The sequence below is a fragment of the Brachyistius frenatus genome, unplaced genomic scaffold (genome assembly GCF_029030835.1).
Source record: "Brachyistius frenatus isolate BFR_SWC_R1_liver_20210118 unplaced genomic scaffold, ASM2903083v1 Contig_259, whole genome shotgun sequence".
NCBI lineage: Eukaryota > Metazoa > Chordata > Actinopteri > Embiotocidae > Brachyistius > Brachyistius frenatus.
In genome coordinates, this window is record NW_027210858.1 from 177,501 (window position 1) to 195,329 (window position 17,829).

At 47.6% G+C, this 17,829-nt stretch overlaps 4 protein-coding genes across 5 annotated transcripts in view; all 4 read right to left on the bottom strand.

Moving 5' to 3' along the window:
- f10 (coagulation factor X) overlaps positions 1 to 6,706 on the bottom strand; it is a gene marked incomplete at its 5' end in the record, with an annotated part of 8,102 nt that extends 1,396 nt beyond the window's left edge. The window contains 13 exons of the mRNA XM_069721203.1: positions 1 to 123; positions 235 to 352; positions 755 to 1,029; positions 1,143 to 1,274; positions 1,859 to 1,972; positions 2,089 to 2,113; positions 2,332 to 2,492; positions 3,201 to 3,364; positions 4,600 to 5,200; positions 5,590 to 5,710; positions 6,113 to 6,228; positions 6,346 to 6,483; positions 6,577 to 6,706. The exon at positions 1 to 123 is cut by the window's left edge and continues 65 nt beyond it. Of these exons, the coding sequence (XP_069577304.1) occupies positions 1 to 123; positions 235 to 352; positions 755 to 1,029; positions 1,143 to 1,274; positions 1,859 to 1,972; positions 2,089 to 2,113; positions 2,332 to 2,492; positions 3,201 to 3,364; positions 4,600 to 5,200; positions 5,590 to 5,710; positions 6,113 to 6,228; positions 6,346 to 6,483; positions 6,577 to 6,706 (2,218 nt within the window). The remainder of the gene's footprint in view (positions 124 to 234; positions 353 to 754; positions 1,030 to 1,142; positions 1,275 to 1,858; positions 1,973 to 2,088; positions 2,114 to 2,331; positions 2,493 to 3,200; positions 3,365 to 4,599; positions 5,201 to 5,589; positions 5,711 to 6,112; positions 6,229 to 6,345; positions 6,484 to 6,576) is intronic.
- Positions 6,705 to 8,080, bottom strand: LOC138634387 (vitamin K-dependent protein Z-like). The gene is made up of 3 exons (XM_069721288.1): positions 7,998 to 8,080; positions 7,722 to 7,885; positions 6,705 to 7,052 (listed from the first exon to the last, which is right to left on the bottom strand). The coding sequence occupies exons 1-3, from the start codon at positions 8,056 to 8,058 to the stop codon at positions 7,020 to 7,022; spliced, it is 258 nt and encodes an 85-aa protein (XP_069577389.1). The 5' UTR covers positions 8,059 to 8,080; the 3' UTR covers positions 6,705 to 7,019.
- Positions 8,081 to 10,382: 2,302 nt separating this feature from the next.
- On the bottom strand, positions 10,383 to 13,820 carry f7 (coagulation factor VII). 2 transcript variants are annotated; one of them, XM_069721273.1, is made up of 9 exons: positions 13,734 to 13,820; positions 13,240 to 13,289; positions 12,982 to 13,191; positions 12,860 to 12,884; positions 12,614 to 12,727; positions 12,265 to 12,411; positions 11,587 to 11,693; positions 11,249 to 11,369; positions 10,383 to 11,125 (listed from the first exon to the last, which is right to left on the bottom strand). In XM_069721273.1, the coding sequence occupies exons 1-9, from the start codon at positions 13,798 to 13,800 to the stop codon at positions 10,551 to 10,553; spliced, it is 1,416 nt and encodes a 471-aa protein (XP_069577374.1). In that variant the 5' UTR covers positions 13,801 to 13,820; the 3' UTR covers positions 10,383 to 10,550. The 2 variants fall into 2 exon arrangements, with proteins under 2 accessions (XP_069577374.1, XP_069577373.1); XM_069721272.1 differs by having other exon boundaries at positions 12,982 to 13,289.
- A 394-nt stretch (positions 13,821 to 14,214) lies between these two features.
- On the bottom strand, positions 14,215 to 17,751 carry f7l (coagulation factor VII, like). The gene is made up of 7 exons (XM_069721278.1): positions 17,659 to 17,751; positions 16,808 to 16,999; positions 16,435 to 16,548; positions 16,211 to 16,351; positions 15,681 to 15,769; positions 15,480 to 15,600; positions 14,215 to 14,852 (listed from the first exon to the last, which is right to left on the bottom strand). Exons 1-7 carry the CDS (start codon positions 17,744 to 17,746, stop codon positions 14,305 to 14,307), a joined length of 1,293 nt encoding a protein of 430 aa, XP_069577379.1. The 5' UTR covers positions 17,747 to 17,751; the 3' UTR covers positions 14,215 to 14,304.
- Between the last annotated feature and the right edge of the window lie 78 nt (positions 17,752 to 17,829).

The window sequence follows — 17,829 nt, forward strand, 5'->3', positions numbered from 1 at the left end:
TGGCCAGTTTGATGAGTGCAATGTCGTTGTGGTACGTTTCCTGTTTGTACCAATTGTGGGTGATGATGGTTTCCACGTTGTGGGTAGCTTCGTTACCGTGGACCACCAACGTGTCAAACTCACCTGAATGCACAGAAATAACAAATTATATTTCATTAGGAACATTTACAAAAATCATTGAGGAAGTTTATTTTGCTAGACAACCTGTTTTTATGTGACTGTTGTCAGACCTACCCAGCTTGACGTAGATGTAGCGTGATTGGTTCATGCAGTGGGCGGCGGTCAGGATGATGTACTCGTTGAGGATGGTTCCTCCGCAGAAGCCTTGGTTGTCCTCGTTCAGAAGGAGAGCCTTCAGGGATGAGACGTTCAGGGACCAAAGAAATACAGAAAATATTAAAACTCTGCAGAGGCAGACGACGTGTGAGGAGGAAGCTAACATCTGGTAGAAGTAAAAACACTCCATCCTGATTGGCTGGCAGTTGTTCCTGGTGGAAGACTGAATGAAATGAATCACCTGGATAACGATGGAAAGATTTCATATCTGTTTGGACTCAGTTATGATGTCCACATGCTACATACTATTTACTATACACAAGATAGAGTGGGACATTTGGACAATAACGGACTCCCGGGTTTCTGTATAAATCGACAATGGTCTGGACTTGTTCCTTATTTTATGTCCTCGTTGCAGCCAAACGCCATCAATCAGTTATTTCACAGCAGGAGGTTTTTAAAAGGATCGGGCCTCTACCTGCCACGGACATTCCCCCGGCGGACAGTTCTCTCCGTTGACGATGCGAGTCATACCCGCTCTTTGAGAAATGATCAGTTCCTCAAGAACTGAGGATTCCTGCAAAATGCGGCTGATGTTCTCGGCCGGCTGGACGGCGTCCAGGACGTCCTCCTGCTCCGTGGAGTTGAGCGTCATGTTCAGCCCGTTGGCGTTCCCCTCCGTTGGGTTCTCCCTGTCGTACCTGAAAACAGTCCGGAAATTTCCGGTGATGATGGCGCCACATTTGAAGGGCTCTGGAAGGAGAAGGTCAGAGTTTAAACCAACCTGAAGACTTTCTGGTATTTCTGGAATGAGAGTGGACTCTGTGCTACATGAAAGAGAACCTGGATTCTGGAGCCTCTCTCACCGTTGGAGTCGCAGGATTTATCGTCTGATGCCAGGAAATATCCGTCGGCACAAGAACACTCGACGCTTCCTCGGACGACGTTGCAGAAGTGTTCGCAGCCTCCGTTCTTGTTCTCACAGAGCTCAGGAACAACTGCCAAGATGTAGGAAGCAGTATTAAAGCAGGTTGGGACTGACTGTTATGGTTCCCGTTAATAAAACATTAATTTGCAGACTGTGAAAGGATGGGGACTTGTGAAACCCTCAAACTGAGAGCTGTGGACCCAGAGCACCTCCAGGCATTATATCCCTACTTTGGTCCTGGCCTGGTATATGTGGGTCTGGACATCCTCTGTTTTGGATTCTTTAAATGTGTCGCATCGGACTGTGCGTAGACCTCAGGTCCAAAGCTGTTGGAGCAGCCTTTAACCAATCAGCATTGACCACCATAAACCAGATGTTGTGTGAGGAAGCTACTACCACTGCCGCCTTTGTTGGACCCACTCGGGTGACATCGAACTTATCCCCTCGCTACTGGCAGACTGTAGTCTGAACAGTGTTTCCAGGACCCTCGCTGGAGGTCCGGGCTACCGGGATCCTCGCTGGAGGTCCGGGCTGCTGTTCCTGAATCCCAACCGTCCCTGACTTTCAACAGAGCCAACTGTCCAGGAGAGAAACCTTTAAACGGAGGATTTATCTAACGGTCGTTGAGTCCCCCATTGGCTTTCAGTTCTGTACCGATTTCGCAGTTGATGCCCTGGTACCCCGGTTCACAGAAGCAGATGTAGTTGCCGATCCCGTCTTTGCAGTGTCCGCTGTGAGCGCAGGGCATCGTCTCGCATGCGTCGCCATCTGCAGGTGAAAACAACATTGAATTTTACCAGCTGTTGTCCCTCAAATCACCACAATATCACAGCAGTGCGCTTTGTTTGTCACCGTGTTACGTTTTAGTGTTTCTAAAAGCTTACCGTAATACTTGTTCCAGAATTCGTTCTGAAAAAAGAAAACAGAATTAGAGAACAACCTCAACCCTGATCGCGAACTCTCCATGAAGAACGTTATGACCACTTCGGCGTAAAAGAGACAATCTATTACTGGATGAACTGGAATGTGCTTAGCTAACTTAAGCTGGACGGTTCACGGGACTCTGGATGAAAAGCTACTGACAGAGATCCTCAAAGTGTCCTGGTTGTGTCTTTAGAGGTTCGTACAGTCTTATCTACATTCTCGAAGATCTCTCGCGCCTCCTCCCAGTTGCAGCGCTCCTCCATGCACTCCCTCTCCTGGTTGCCTTGTTTCAACTCCTCGAAAAAGCTGTTGGCTCGTCTCTGGCGGATCAGCACCTGACTGGCCGCCCGGCCGTCCAGGAAGACTGGGGAGAGAACACAAAGGTGTAATCATAGAAACTCGTTAGTGTGATGGAGGATCAGTGGGTTCAGAGAGTTCCTGAACGCAGCACATGAAGCAGGAGGATCAGTTGAATCATGTTAGCGGTTGGCGCGTCCACGACTTTGGTCCACATGAAAATATGTCAACAACTGCTGGATGGACGTGTCTTAATCAGCGTTTTAATGAGTCCAATAATTAAATTTGTGAGCAGAAAGCATCCATCAAGACTGTTCACTGCTCGTTATCAGAGCTGCTGCTACAGAAGTTCACTTCTTGTTTCTCTATTTAATGGTCGGCATGTTGAGTTGAAGCCGTGTTCCTGTGATGTTCCTCCAGTTGTACGATGAACATACACATGTATGACAGGACCCCAGCAGCTGTTTCCAATCAGCAGCTATCATTCAGTATTTACAAGAAGAGACCAATCACGGAGCAGCAGGCGGTTTGTTCATCCAATGAGCTGCAAGGAGGGTTTTTGCTTGTGTCTGAGTGAAGGAGGGAACTGTGAATCACCCCAATTAAAACCTTGTCGGTGACGTCACGCTGTCTGACATCAGGCAACATACTAAACGCACAGATCAGGACGGGGTCAAGGGTCACCTGCCAGCCGCCAATCAACCCCTTCCTCCCAAAAAAACATGTTTCCCTGCTTACCCCCCCCAATCCCTGAGCTCTGACTGAGTGAACGTACCATGAGCGGCGGCCCGGTGGAGCAGCAGGAGGCCCAGGGACAGTCGGAGACACCAGAACATGGCACCGGACGGACGCGAGCTGTCTGGAAGAACCTGAGTGTGCCGAGTGGAAGTACCGGAGTGGGACTGAGGAGAGGAGGGGCGGCAGGGAGGGCAACGACCGCTGTGGAGGCAGGCGGGGGAGGAAGGCAGGTTAAAATGCACTCATCACAGTGGGCGGGGCTTATCTGAGGCAGCCAGGCTTCCTGGTGCAAAATGATTGACAGCATGTTGTTTCTGCACTAGGGCTGCACGAAATGTTTGTCTGTCTAATGGTAACTGTCAGATTAAATCAAAGCGTCGGGAGACCAATAGTTGTTTACATTGACTTCCTGTGTCGTCGGGGGGAGGGGCCAGAACAGTTCCAGATGTTGTCAGCTATCTGAACCATGAATGTCACGTGTAGTCCATGAAGTGATCAGTCAATAAGTATGTTTGAGCTGTGGCTCAGCGTGAGGAGGTCAGCCACTCGTTGATCTGCAGCCAATCAGCTCGGAGCTCCCAGGGGGCCGAGCGGCAGACGTCCACAGTCCAAACTGAGTGTTTACTGAATCTGAGGTTTTACTGGCAGCTCTTCGTGCTGCGTTCAAGACACACGGGAGAAACAGGAAACACCAACAAACATCTGGCCTTCAGGTGACTCGCAGCATCAAATCAATCCAGACTCACATGACGCCACAAGTCAACCACAAGGGACCATATTTGGATGGGTTGGGGAGGACTTGAATTTGCCCACCTATACTGGAAACCTCAGTGCACCCCAGGCCTGTCAATCAAACAGCCACGCTCCCAAACATATCTGTGTTTGAGGCCTAATATCTAATCAACAATGGAAGCTATTGGAGCCAGCCCCTAGTGGCCCTCAGTGGTAACGCACTTTACTTCCAGTCTGCGGTCCAATTGGGATTCAACAGATTTAAGGAGTCAGACGTCATTTCTGGCTGCAAAATATCGTAAATTTATACGTTATTATTTCTGACAAAGTTGTCAGGAATACAAATATTTAAGCACCGATTTGTTTCGTCCAAAAATCTTACAGGTAAATTCCGACTTTGCATGGAAACATTTTTAAGATTAAAATCATCAGGAAGCTAAATCTGACTTTTCAAATTAAGACTGTTATTTGCTGTATTTAGACAATAAACGAGCCCCAGCTTTTAAATCAGGAACATTTATTGAGTTTCTTGATGTTATCGTGAACACGTCACACAAACAGAAGAATCGTTTTCCTGAAAACCAGACAAACTTCTTTTTTTACATTTCGAGACATCCTCAGGAAGAATGAAAACACGCTGATTTCATTTGTTACGTTTTTTCTTAAATCCCTCGTTTCTTAAATGAGTTTCTTCTCCAGCAGGTCAAATGGCGTCGGCGAGGTCAAAGGTCGGGTGTTTCATGGTGGACTCCACCCACTCCAGGAAGTTGGCCATGTTGTTGTACACCCCATAATACCCAGGGTGTGAACAGCCCCGCCCCCAGCCGACCACACCGATCAGGAAGTGGGTGGTGCCGTACAGTGTGACCAGCGGGCTGCCATCGTCTCCACGGCAACCCTCCTGGCTCCCCTCCAGGTATCCGGCACACAGCATGTTGGCGGTGAAGTTGAACTGGGTTCTCTGGGAGCACTGGGAGTTCTGGAGGATAGGGACCAACATCCTGCGCAGGATGGGGGAGGTCGGAGCGCCGGTTGGAGCGCCGGGTGTCTGAGCGTTGCCCCCGGAGGTCCTCCCGCCCCAACCGGAGACAGTGTGGTAGCGGACCAGCAGCAGCTCCCGCTCAGCAAAGTCTTTGGTGGGCAGGCAGACGGGGATGGCGTGGCGGCCCAATGTGACGGAGTGGCTCAGCTGCAGCAGGGCGACGTCGCTGTCGCCCGACGCCGGGGCGTAACCATTGTGAGCAACCGCCAGGACAACAGGTATCTTCTGCTCTGTGTCTTCATTTACGTCCAAGTTATGTTCCCCTGGTGGCCGAGTTGTAAAATAACACAAAAAACAACTTTATACAAAATTACATGAAGCAACTTTTACGTCATAAAATCACAAAACAACTTCACAAAAGAAATTTACTGGTAGAAACTTAAAGTAAAAATATCACAGAAAATGTACATGAAGAAAACTTTTCTGAAATAAAAGAAAATTATCCAAAATAAAAATTACACAACAACTTTATAAAAACACCAGATGACTTCAGCATCACTTTACAAATTTATCAATTCATAAAACTTGCTGAAAAAAAGGTTTTGCAGGAAATAAAACAATCATTCCCCCCCCCCAAAAAAAGAGAACTGGTGAATTTATATTTGACATTTTGGAACAAACGTGCGAGTTAATTGGCGCCGGATCGGTTTACCTGCCACCACGGTGAGGGTTTTGGAGTTGATGCCATGGATACAGTGGGCAGCAGTGACGACCCATTGCGGGTGGACCAGAACTCCTCCACAGTGATCTTTTCCATTCAGCTGAACCAGAACCTGATCAACATACACACACGTTAGATACATTATTAAATAGTTTAAAGTCTCAGAGGCTCACAGCGCCACCTACAGGCCACATTTTCTCTTATTTCCGACAGGCGAGACGTTTCCTGATCTGGTGTGAATTCAGGGTAAAAAAGAAACAGTGGTCAGGATGAACCTTTCCTGTAGCCCCGCCCCCTCAATCCCAAATAAATCCACAGGAAACCTACCAACCCCCGATGTGCACACGTTCATGTTTAACATATCATTAAAGTCATTTATTTTGTGGACCAACAGTAAGGAAAGAAGATACCCGGTCCGATTCGGGTACCGCTCACTTCTTGGTTTCAGCCTTTAGGGGGCGCTAGCAGCTGGTCGCGTGCTGTTGTTTGGTCACATCTGGAGCGGCGTGTTTACCTGCCATGGACACTGTCCTTTGGGACATTGGTTCCCTCCCACCACCTGGGTCTGGACTGTCGCACTCTGGTTGGTTCCCGGTTCCGCCAGAGCCGCCCGACCACACGGGAACTCCACTGAGACACCAACACAACCACAAAACCACACGTTCAACGTTGTTGGGTTTCGGACAGTCGGTTCAGAAATCTTCCAACCTCCTGCGTAAAGAACCGGCTTGTTGGGATGTGATCTACCGTTAACGATGCACTCTCGTCCGTCATCTCCCAGTTTGTATCCGTCGGCGCAGAAACACCGGCGTCGTTGTTTGTAGACGTCGCAGAACTGCTGGCAGTGTCCGTTCAGGTACAGACAGTTCAGGGAGTCTTCGAACGCTGAGGACCAGAAGTCATCCAACATTCATGGTGGAGCTGGAAGCTGCTTCATGATGGACTGATGTGAGCGGATACCTCCGGTGGGTTTATTACCTGTCTGACAGTATTGGCCTTCGAAGCCCCGCGGACACCGACATTCAACGGAGTTCCCCATGTGAATACACGTCCCGTTGTTCTGACACGGGTACACCAGGCAGGGGTCGCGACCTAACAGCAGAATTAATCAGATAAACCAGGGGAAGATGCTTTAACGTGTTTTTATCTTCTGGAGATCACGTCACAAGAAAACAAACTGCCGACCAACCGATGAGTTGTTAGATGCAGATGAAAAGACCAGAATGTGTCTCCGTGAAAGTTGACGAGTGCAGGAATCAATCGACCAATCACAGGCCAGACGGGATCAACAGTTTGACAGATTTACTATTTAAATTTAAGAATTAAATGTGAGATAAATAAAGGCAGAATTTCCACTTCAAGAAGTTTCCAACAAGCGTTAGCAGGACATTTGATGTCAGAACAACCGGTCAAACCGTTCGTTACTTACGTTCATATGTCTTCCAGAACTTCCTCTAAAGAAACAAACCAAAATACAATATTCATTCAAGCAAACATTCTTCTCCACAATTATTATTTATAGAAATCATTAAAGGAACAATTTGAAATTTAAACAAGATTCAACACCAAAATCACCAGTGTTTCCGTAGGAGGACGCTAACATGCTAACAAGTATAATAAGAAATGAGTCGTAAACAACAAACATCGAAGGGAAAAATCTCATGACAAAAGTATAAATTAATTTCCATTTTAACTTTCATTTCAGCAGAAGACTTTAAAAACAAACAAAACAACAAAAACAATAAAAGTTATAAAACACTGTTCTTGAGAAGTAGGTTCAGAGTAACTGAAATTCCACTCTACTGTTAACATACTATTTATAATTATTTCATTATTTATATCAAATAATTGCGGGATCAATATTGTATATCTATCTATTTATATAAAACTTATTTCTATTTGCTGCAAAAAGTGCAAAATACAACGATATCGAATCTCTCCAGTTTTAATTCCTATAAAAACATTTCTAGTTTTTTCACTGTATTTTTTAGGTTCTGTCGTAAAACAAAAAGTAAACATCCTTTTTTATTTATGAAGCAACTGAGATGGTTTTGATTCCACATAAATAAGTGGGATTTGCGGTCGGATATTCCTATTGGTGAATTGGTTGGCGACCGGCTGACCGTGAGGACGTCGTCTTCGAAGACCTCTCGCGCCTCCTCGTAGTTGCAGATCTCCTCGAGGCATTCCCTCTCCAGGTTTCCCTGTCTCAACTCCTCACCGTAACCGGAGTTCGCTCGCCGCCACCTCCGCAGAACCGAGTCGGCCTCGCGCCGCTCGACAAACACTGAAAACACAAGTTTCAACACAAACACAAGCCTTTACGTTCTTCATCAAAAGTCTTTTTTTCTGCTCATTTCTTCTGAATGGTTTGAAGATGATTGTTTTAATAATCACACCTGCAGCAGCAGCGATGCTGAAGATCAGCGTGGAAACGGTGCAGCAGCTCCTCAGCAGCATGTCAGCTGGTCTTCAGAGTTCCAGCAAAACGCTGTCAAAAGGCGGTGTCGGGAGGGGCGGAGCATCGTTAGGCCCCGCCCACTGAACCTCTGCCCTCAGAACCATTCCAAAAAACACAACCTCTGCTGTTTTTAACCAGGTCAGAAAGCAAACCGCTTCTCTTTACAAATCTGTCAATAAAACCGAGAAGCTGCACAAATTCACTCAAACAAGAACGTATAAATACACGAAACACGTTTACGCACCAAACGGCTCGTATAAATCATACTAAATCATATTCTGGTGTTGAAGTACAATGTGAAGATATTTCTGTACACATTCACTTCATCTATAATACCAGGAGATTACTGAGAATCCCACTTTATTATCATTATTATTTCATTTGTAATTTTTTTGTGAATTTCTTAATTTTAGTTTAAAAAACAAATGTAATTGATTGAAACTCTGATGATGAATTATATCACATTTGGTTTTGTTGTAAAGTTTACATTAATATTAAATAATCTTTACATATACATACAGTGGTGTGAAACAGTGTTTGCCCTCTTCCTGATTTCCAATTTTTTTGCATGTCTGTCATACTTAAATGTTTCAGATCAAACAAATTGAAATATTAGTCAAAGATAACACAAGTAAACACAAAATACAGTTTTTAAATGAAGGTTTTTATTATTAAGGGAGAAAAACAATCCAAACCCACATGGCCCTGTGTGAAAAAGTGTTTGCCCCTCCTGTTAAAACACAACTTAACTGTGGTTTATCACACCTGAGTTCAATTTCTCTAGCCACACCCAGGCCTGATTACTGCCACACCTGTTCTCAATCAAGAAATCACTTCAATAGGACCTGCCTGACAAAGTGAAGTAGACCAGAAGATCCTCACAAGATAGACATCATGCCGAGGTCCAAAGAAATTCAGGAACAAATGAGAAAGAAAGTAATTGAGATCTATCAGTCTGGAAAAGGTTCTAAAGCCATTTCTAAAGCTTTGGGACTCCAGAGAACCACAGTGAGAACCATTATCCACAAATGGAGAAAACATGGAACAGCGGTGAACCTTCCCAGGAGCGGCCGGCCGACCAAAATTACCCCGAGAGAGCAGAGACGACTCATCTGAGAGGTCACAAAAGACCCCACGACAACATCCAAAGAACTGCAGGCCTCACTTGCCTCAGTTAAGGTCAGTGTTCATGACTCCACCAGAAGAAAGAGACTCGGCAGAAATGGCTGCATGGCAGAGTTCAAAGACCAAAACCACCGCTGAGCAAAAAGAACATTAAGGCTCGTCTCATTTTTGCCAGAAAACATCTTGATGATCCCCGAGACTTTTGGGAAAATACTCTGTGGACTGACGAGACCAAAGTTGAACTTTTTGGAAGGTGTGTGTCCCGTTACATCTGGCGTAAAAGTAACACCGCATTTCAGAACAAGAACCTCATACCAACAGTAAAATATGGTGGTGGTAGTGTGATGGTCTGGGGCTGTTTTACTGCTTCAGGACCTGGAAGACTTGCTGTGATAAATGGAACCATGAATTCTACCGTCTACCAAAACATCCTGAAGGAGAATGTCCGGCCATCTGTTCGTGACCTCAAGCTGAAGCCAACTTGGGTTCTGCAGCAGGACGATGATCCAAAACACACCAGCAAGTCCACCTCTGAATGGATGAAGAAAAACAAAATGAAGACTTTGGAGTGGCCTCGTCAAAGTCCTGACCTGAATCCTATTGAGATGCTGTGGCGTGACCTTAAAAAGGAGGTTGGTGCTGGAAAACCCTCCAATGTGGCTGAATTACAACAACTCTGTAAAGATGAGTCGGCCAACATTCATCCACAGCTGGAAAAGACTCATTGCAAGTTATCACAAACGCTTGATTGCAGTTGTTGCTGCTGAGGGTGGTCCAACCAGTTATTAGGGTTAGGGAGAAACACTTTTTCACACAGGGCCATGTGGGTTTGGATTGTTTTTCTCCCTTAATAATAAAAACCTTCATTTAAAAACTGCATTTTGTGTTTACTTGTGTTATCTTTGACTAATATTTAAATTTGTTTGATGATCTGAAACATTTAAGTGTGACAGACATGCAAAAAAATAAGAAATCAGGAAGGGGGCAAACACTTTTTCACACCACTGTATATGTATGTGTGTGTGTATATATGTGTGTATATGTACAAATTTTTATAGCTTTGTAACATTTGTGTTAAAATAAACAGTCATATAATTATGAATTTCTTTTACGTCTGACGATTTGCTTCTGACTTGGTTCATTCTGGTTGTAATTCAAATTTGAGAAACAAAATATTTCAGAAACATTGAAGAACAGATTCGAGTTAAACCGCTACCGTTTATTTACACATGAAGTGAAGCAAAGTTTTTAATTACGACTTTAATAAGTCAGACAATTGTAGACTTTCCTGATATGAGACAAAATGTTTGCTGTGTCTTCCAGTAAATTCAGAAGTGTATTTGGTGGCGTGTGCTAAGCTAAGCAGCTAGCTTCCCTCGGTGCTGTTCTTCAGCTGCTCCAGTGCCGCTGTTCGGTTGTGGATCCACTCTAGATAGTTGGACACTCGGGTGTAGATGCCGTAGCTGCCCGGTCGGGCGCAGCCCTTCCCCCAGCTGACGATGCCCAGCAGGAACGCCGTCTTCTTGTAGTCCGTCACCAGGGGCCCGCCGCTGTCGCCTTTGCACGAGTCCTCTCGGCCCTCGAGGTATCCGGCGCAGAACATGTTCTCGGTGACCGCCATGCCGCTGTGCTCCACGCAGTCCTGCGTCCGGATCCGCGGCACCTTCAGGCGTCGAAGGATCGGCGAGGTGGGCCCGTTCTCGCTCCGCTTCCCCCAGCCGCTCACCGTGTGCAGCCTGACGGCCCAGAGCTCGCGGTTGGCCAGCGCTCGCGTCGGCAGGCAGGCGGGGACGGCGTACGGCGTGTAGACGATTGGAGACGCCAGGCGGAGGAGGGCGATGTCGTTGTCGGCGGTGCTCGTCACGTAGTTCTCGTGCATGATGATCTCGACGACCTGAATGAGCTGCTCCGTGTCCTCGCTCACCTCGATGTTGTGCTCACCTGTCAGATGAAGAGCAGGGTCAACAAACAGAAAACAGACTCGGCGGTCACGTGCGTCCGAAGGATGTCTCGTGTCTTTAACCGCGACTCCGAGTGTCGCTTCGCCGCCGACGGGATTCGTACCTGCGACGACTTTCAGAAACTGGACGTCGGTGTTCTCCAGGCAGTGAGAGGCCGTGAGGATCCAGGTGGGTTTATAGATCACTCCTCCACAGAAACCTTTTCCTTTGTTCACCAGCAGAACCTTCAACCGACACACCAGAACATCTGCAGTCACCTCAAACCCTCCATGAAACCAAAACATTTCACATCTTCCTGATGAAACTTTGGGATTTCCACCACAATCTGGTTTTGGCAGCGTTTCACAGGTTCCAGTTCTTTTGGCCGGCAATCGCCTCGATACTGACTGTTAGTTAATCATAAATGAGAGTGGTTGAAGTGTCCCTTTATCTGCAGCCTACCTGCCAGGGGCATTCACCTTTCGGACACTCGTTTCCTCCCACGATTCGGAGGTGCTCTTCTTTTCTTTCCCCCTGCAGGACGGGGACCATGCCGCACGCTATCGACTCTGAAACAACAACATAAGAGTGGATATCTGATGTTAGATTCATAAAGAATATGGATTTATTACCATATGTTTAAAGGATACACTGTGTTGTGTGTAACGGTCCAGTTTTAAGAAGCGGCGTCCCGCAGGGCTCTGAACTGGAGCCTCTTTAGTTCTGTTTCCATACGAACGTTCATCATTACGCTGACGACACGCAGCTCTTCCTCTGACAGTTGTTCATAAAACGTAAAGTGTGGCTTCCTTTAACAGAACAGTTTCAACAACATCCTGCCTTAATGTTGCACAATAAATAAAGTGGAAAAGAAGAAAAATACATATTTCAGACACAGCAAGTATGATTAAAACAGTGCGAGGACAATACGATTTATTAAAAGAGTTATTAAGAGATTGGACTGTAGAAGAAAACAGCACATGAAATAAAAAATGAAAGAAAGAAGGAGAAATGTTTTTAATCTACATTTAAAAATTGCAAAAAATTGTTGGAAAAGTTTAGGATGAAGCTTGTACAAAGTAAAGAGAGTTTTCCCACAGAGGCGTCTGGAGGGCTGTTTGGTGTTTTTAGAGTTCCCACCGTTAACGATGCAGCTCCGTCCGTCAGCGTCCAGCAAGTATCCGTCTGCACACCTGCAGCTGAGCCTTCGTCCCTCCAAGTCTTCGTCACAGAAATGTTGGCAGCCTCCGTTCTCCAGCAGACATCTATCCGGCTCGGCCTGCACCTCTAAAATATCAACATGTTCACATTTAATGAGTTTATACATCAGTGTATCGTCTGCATAAAGGCAAATATATATATTTAAACGGTCACGGCTGCTTTTCCTCCAGCGTTGGACCGAACAGGAAACAGTCAGCCAGCTTCCTTCAACGGGAACAAACCGAACTGCGTGACGGAAGAACAGCTGGAGAAGTTGGTGTTCGCTCACCGAGCTCGCAGTTGAGTCCGGCGAACTGTGGGAGACACAAGCAGGTGTAGGACGACGCCTGAGGCGAGCAGGTGGCGCCGTTCTGACACGGGTCGGACCTGCAGCTCTCTGGGACTGAGACAGGAACCATCAGTAGAACCCGACTCATCTCTCACCGTCAACCAACTTCTAACTTCAGTTTTTAAAAGTGTTAAAACTTCAAATCAGCGACTCAAATGATCTTACAGGAAGGAAATGTTTGCTTACTGATGTACATCTTCCAGAACTCATCCTGAGGAGACGGAGAGGAAAAAAACATTTGTCAAAAGGTCGTTTTACAAATGAATACCGTTGGTGTTGTGATTTGAGTTCCAGCGTCAGCGTCGCACCGTCAGCTCGGTGTGCTCGAACACCTCCCGCGCCTCCTCGTAGGAGCACTTCTCCTCCAGACACTCCCTCTTCAGGTCGCCCATCTGCAGCTCCTCCATCCAGCCCGAGTTGTACCTGCGGGTCCGGACCAGCAGGCCGTGGGCTCGCTCCGGGTCCAGGACGACGTGGGTTCGCTCCGGGTCCGGGACGACGTGGGTTCGCTCCGGGTCCTGGACGACATGGGCTCGGCCCGGGACGATGTGGGCTCGGTCCGGGACGATGTGGGCTCGCTCCGGGACGATGTGGGCTCGCTCCGGGTCCGGGACGACTGCCCAAGATGGAAGAAAACTGCTCAGAATACGTTGAGACCAAAATACAGTTTTAATCCAGCTTTTATTTTGAAATGTTATTTTATAGTTCATTTTAGTTTCCTTTGTTTTAGAGAACCTTTTGGGCGTCAATGAATAATTTTATAACTTAAACAAAAAAAATTGGTGAAATTGAAAATGTGTATAAAAGCTGGTGGATTTGTTGTGTTTCCTCTAGCGCCACCATGAGGCCAAGATTTAATGAGTTGTTTGTTTTGACCGAATCCCGTCAGCTGTTCGTCCCTCTGAAACGCTAGCGGTCAGTGTGAGCGTGTTAGCATCACGTTAGCACGGAGGTCCTGGTCACGGACATGAAGGAAACCATCAAAGATTGAATTACTAAATGTGGAGTGGATCTACAGACGGATCAGTCGGTCTGACCTCTGACCTCTGACCTTCCTCACCTGAAGCCGCCCGGCAACTCTGAAAGACAAAGACGACGAAGACTCGCAGCCACATGGTTGACTTCATCAGATCGTTGCTGTGCTGTTTCTTTGGGGCCAAAGTCCCCCCCTGCCCCCCCCCGCCCCCCCTCCCCCTCCGATCACATGATCCAGTGATACCACGACTGATCAATACAAACTGGCAGTTTCTCGACAGTTCATCAAAAAAACACTTAAAAAAAAATTCTAGATTTTAATTTCTTAGTAATTTGATTAAAATGAAATGACTTTGATATAGGTAGGTAGGTAGGTATATACTTTATTAATCCCCGAGGGGAATTTTTTTCAAAATAATCAGTTGTTGCTGTTTTATAGAAGTCCAACTAGAAACTGCAGGTCATCATTTATTGATGAGTGAAAAGTTCAATATAAAATCAGGTCTTCAGTGTGTTAGTTTAATTTCTAAAGAGGTATTTCTGTTGTTTCATCATCAGCCCACGTGACAAATGTAGAATAATTTTGTCTTTATTAAACCAAACAACATGTCACCATCTTTACTTCCTGTTTCATAGATCTGAAGCGTCACTCAGCTTCAGCCCGTCGCCATGATGTCATCGATCCAGTCCAGGAAGTTGCTGACCTTGGTGTAGATGCCGTACTTGTTTTCGTTGGCGCAGCCTTTCCCCCAGCTCACCACGCCCGTCAGGAACCAGGTCTTCTTGTAGCGCGTCACCAGAGGCCCGCCGCTGTCGCCCTCGCAGGCGTCCTGGCCGCCTCTCCTCAGCCCGGCGCACAGCATGTTCCTGGTGATGTTGAGCCCGGTGTGCAGGCGGCACTCCTGCAGCGGGACCCTCGGCAGCACCAGGCGCTGCAGGAACCTGGAGGCGGCGCCGAACTGCGCGAGGCGGCCCCACCCGGACACGGTGGAGTGGCGGACGGTGGCCAGCGTTCGGCCGAAGGAGCTGTTCCGGGCAGGAAGGCAGACCGGCACCACGTGGTGACCCAGTTTCACCGGCCGGTGGATCTTCAGCAGGGCCAGGTCGCTGTCAGAGCTGGACTGGTTGTACGCGCGGTGGATCACCACGCCCACCACCCGCCGCCGCTGCTCCGTCTTCTCGTCCTCCTGAAGGTCGTGTTCACCTGAAGAGGGACGCCACCCTTATGTTTCATGTGTCATTAGAAGCAGAACCGGATGATAGAACTTTCCAGCAGTTGCCGAGGTTTTTCCAGAAAATTACAGTGGCTGCTGGGGCGTGATAAGGTGGCTGCTAGGGCGTTGCTAGGGCGTGATAAGGTGGCTGCTAGGGCGTTGCTAGGGCGTGATAAGGTGGCTGCTAGGGCGTTGCTAGGGCGTGATAAGGTGGCTGCTAGGGCGTTGCTAGGGCGTGATAAGGTAGTTGCTATTCCAGACGTTTGCTATGGTGTTCTGGATGGTTGCTATGGTGTTCTAGATGGTTGCTATGGTGTTCTGGATGGTTGCTATGGTGTTCTAGATGGTTGCTAGGGTGTTTTGGATGGTTGCTATGGTGTTCTAGACGTTTGCTATGGTGTTCTGGATGGTTGCTATGGTGTTCTAGATGGTTGCTATGGTGTTCTGGATGGTTGCTATGGTGTTCTAGATGGTTGCTAGGGTGTTTTGGATGGTTGCTGTGGTGTTAAATAGGTGGAAAATAAAGACATGATTTTGTCTGTCGTCAACAGCTGTGAGCTCCAACACATTAAAAGGAGGGTGAAGGAGGCGGAGAGGTGGAAAGGGGCGTGTCTTACCCACGGTGACGTGGAGGATGGCGGCAGGTTTCAGCCAGACGCAGTGAGCTGCCGTTAAAAGCCACCGATCCGACAGGACGATGGCACCGCAGGTGAACTTGTCATTTTCCGTCAGCAGAGCCTCCACAAACACACGTGTGTTATGATATTAATAATTCATGCCGGCAGCGTTTTCTGGGTGTTACCTGTTCCAGGACTCACCTGCCATGGACAGTGTCCTTTAGGACAGATCATCCCGTTCACGACCCTCGGAGCAAAATGGAGGAGTGGTCTTCCACAGGCGACGCTGTCTGGACCGGCCAGGAGACAAAACACATCACATGACCCACATATCTACACATCTCCATATTTGATAGGGTGTTCCTGGGGGTTGCTATGGTTTCCAGGGCTTATTAAAGAAGTGGTTTCTACATGTATGCTGGTTTTATGCTGGTTGTATGCTGGTTGTATGCTGGTTGTATGCTGGTTGTATGCTGGTTGTATGCTGGTTGTATGCTGGTTGTATGCTGGTTGTATGCTGGTTGTATGCTGGTTGTATGCTGGTTGTATGCTACGGTTTCAGAAGCCGGTCGTTATGTGTTGACTGTCGCTGACAGGGTGTTGCAGGGATTTCTAGGTGGTTGCTATGGTGATCCAGGCAGTTGAGTGAGACGATGTTAAGATATTTCAGATGGTTGCTATGGCGTTGCTGTTGGTTCTGGGAGAGTTGGACCCTGTGAAGGAGAGCAGACCTTGAGGCAGGCAGGTGCTGTTGTCCCGGTCCAGTCCGTATCCCGGAGCGCAGAAACACACGGAAGAACGGTCCGCCAGCTCTTTGCAGAAATGTTCACACCCTCCGTTCCTATAGCGACACCCGTTGGAGGTCAAACGCACTGCCGACACAACACACGGCAACGTCCTTAGCAACAGTCACCAACGCCATGAGGAAGGTTCGGGCTGCGGACGCGGCTCCTACCTTTGTCACAGTTGTATCCATGGAAACCAGGCGGACATTTGCACATGTAGGTGTCGATGTGGCGAGTGCAGGTGGCGCCGTTCTTACAGGGAGACGACAGGCAGCTGTCCACCGCTGCAAACAGGAAGGGTTAGTGAGACTGGACCGGTACCTCAGATTGGACCGGTACCTCAGACTGGACCGGTACCTCAGACTGGATCGGTACCTGAGACTGAGACTGGACCGGTACCTGAGACTGGGCCGGTACCTCAGACTGGACCGGTACCTGAGACTGAGACTGAGCCGGTACGTGAGACTGGACCGGTACCTGAGACTGAGACTGGACCGGTACCTGAGACTGGACCGGTACCTGAGACTGAGACTGGACCGGTACCTGTGTAGGACCTCCAGAAGGTCTCCAGCTGATGCGGGTGGACCAGGATCTCTTTGGCCTCCTCGTAGGAACACTTCTCCTCGATGCACTCGCGCTCCAGGTTCCCCTGCCTCAGCTCCTCCAGCAGGAAGTTGGCCCGGCGAGAGCGCTGCAGGAAGACGCTGGCGGCGGGTCGGTCCAGAAACACTCCTCCTGCACCACGACAACGCCGGGTTAACACTCGATGGTTCTGAGCTCGGGTAACCGCCGGTTTACATACTTTTATATTCACATCTCTTCACATCACTCAGATTAAATTTCAGTCATTACTCCTTCCTGCAAATGTTTCACAACAAAAGCCTTTTAAGAAAAGAAGGTTTCTGTCCACGCTTCAGGGCTTTTAATTTGAAACAGATACAGGAAGTGTTTGTAATAACGGCATGAAGCACCTTAAACAGGGCAAATGGGAGCAGATCAAAAGGAAAAACAAATTTTGTAACTTGGAGGAAATAAGTGTTTCCATGTTTGAATTTCAAATTAATTCCTTCAAAATGTCAAGTAGAAACACGAGAACATCTGACGATACTTTTGTTTTTTACCAAAATGACAGAAGTGTTATTGATCTTATTTTAAGAGTTAAATCCGACGTGCTGATTCAACTTCCGAGTGAACCGACGGTTTCATACTTCAACAAAACAAGAAGAAAAACTGATGATATTTTGGTGTTTTTATCAACAGATCGACGGAAAGCTTCGGTGTTTCCAACGAGCCGCGGCGCTCCGTGGTGCCGGATGACCCTCGGGGGAGGGGGGCATGAAGAAGATCACTAAGATAGAGGTGAAGAAGAAGAGGAAGAAGAAGACGGGACTGACCTCCAGGGAACCCAGTGCATGCTGGGACAGCAGCAACGATGAGGAGGAAGGAGAAGAGACGCTTCGTTTCTCCGCTGACAGATGCCATGTTTGTTTTTGGACTGATCAAAGGTCAGTGACACAACTCCCCCAACCCTCCCCCCCATTCCCTCCCATCATATCCCCCTCCAC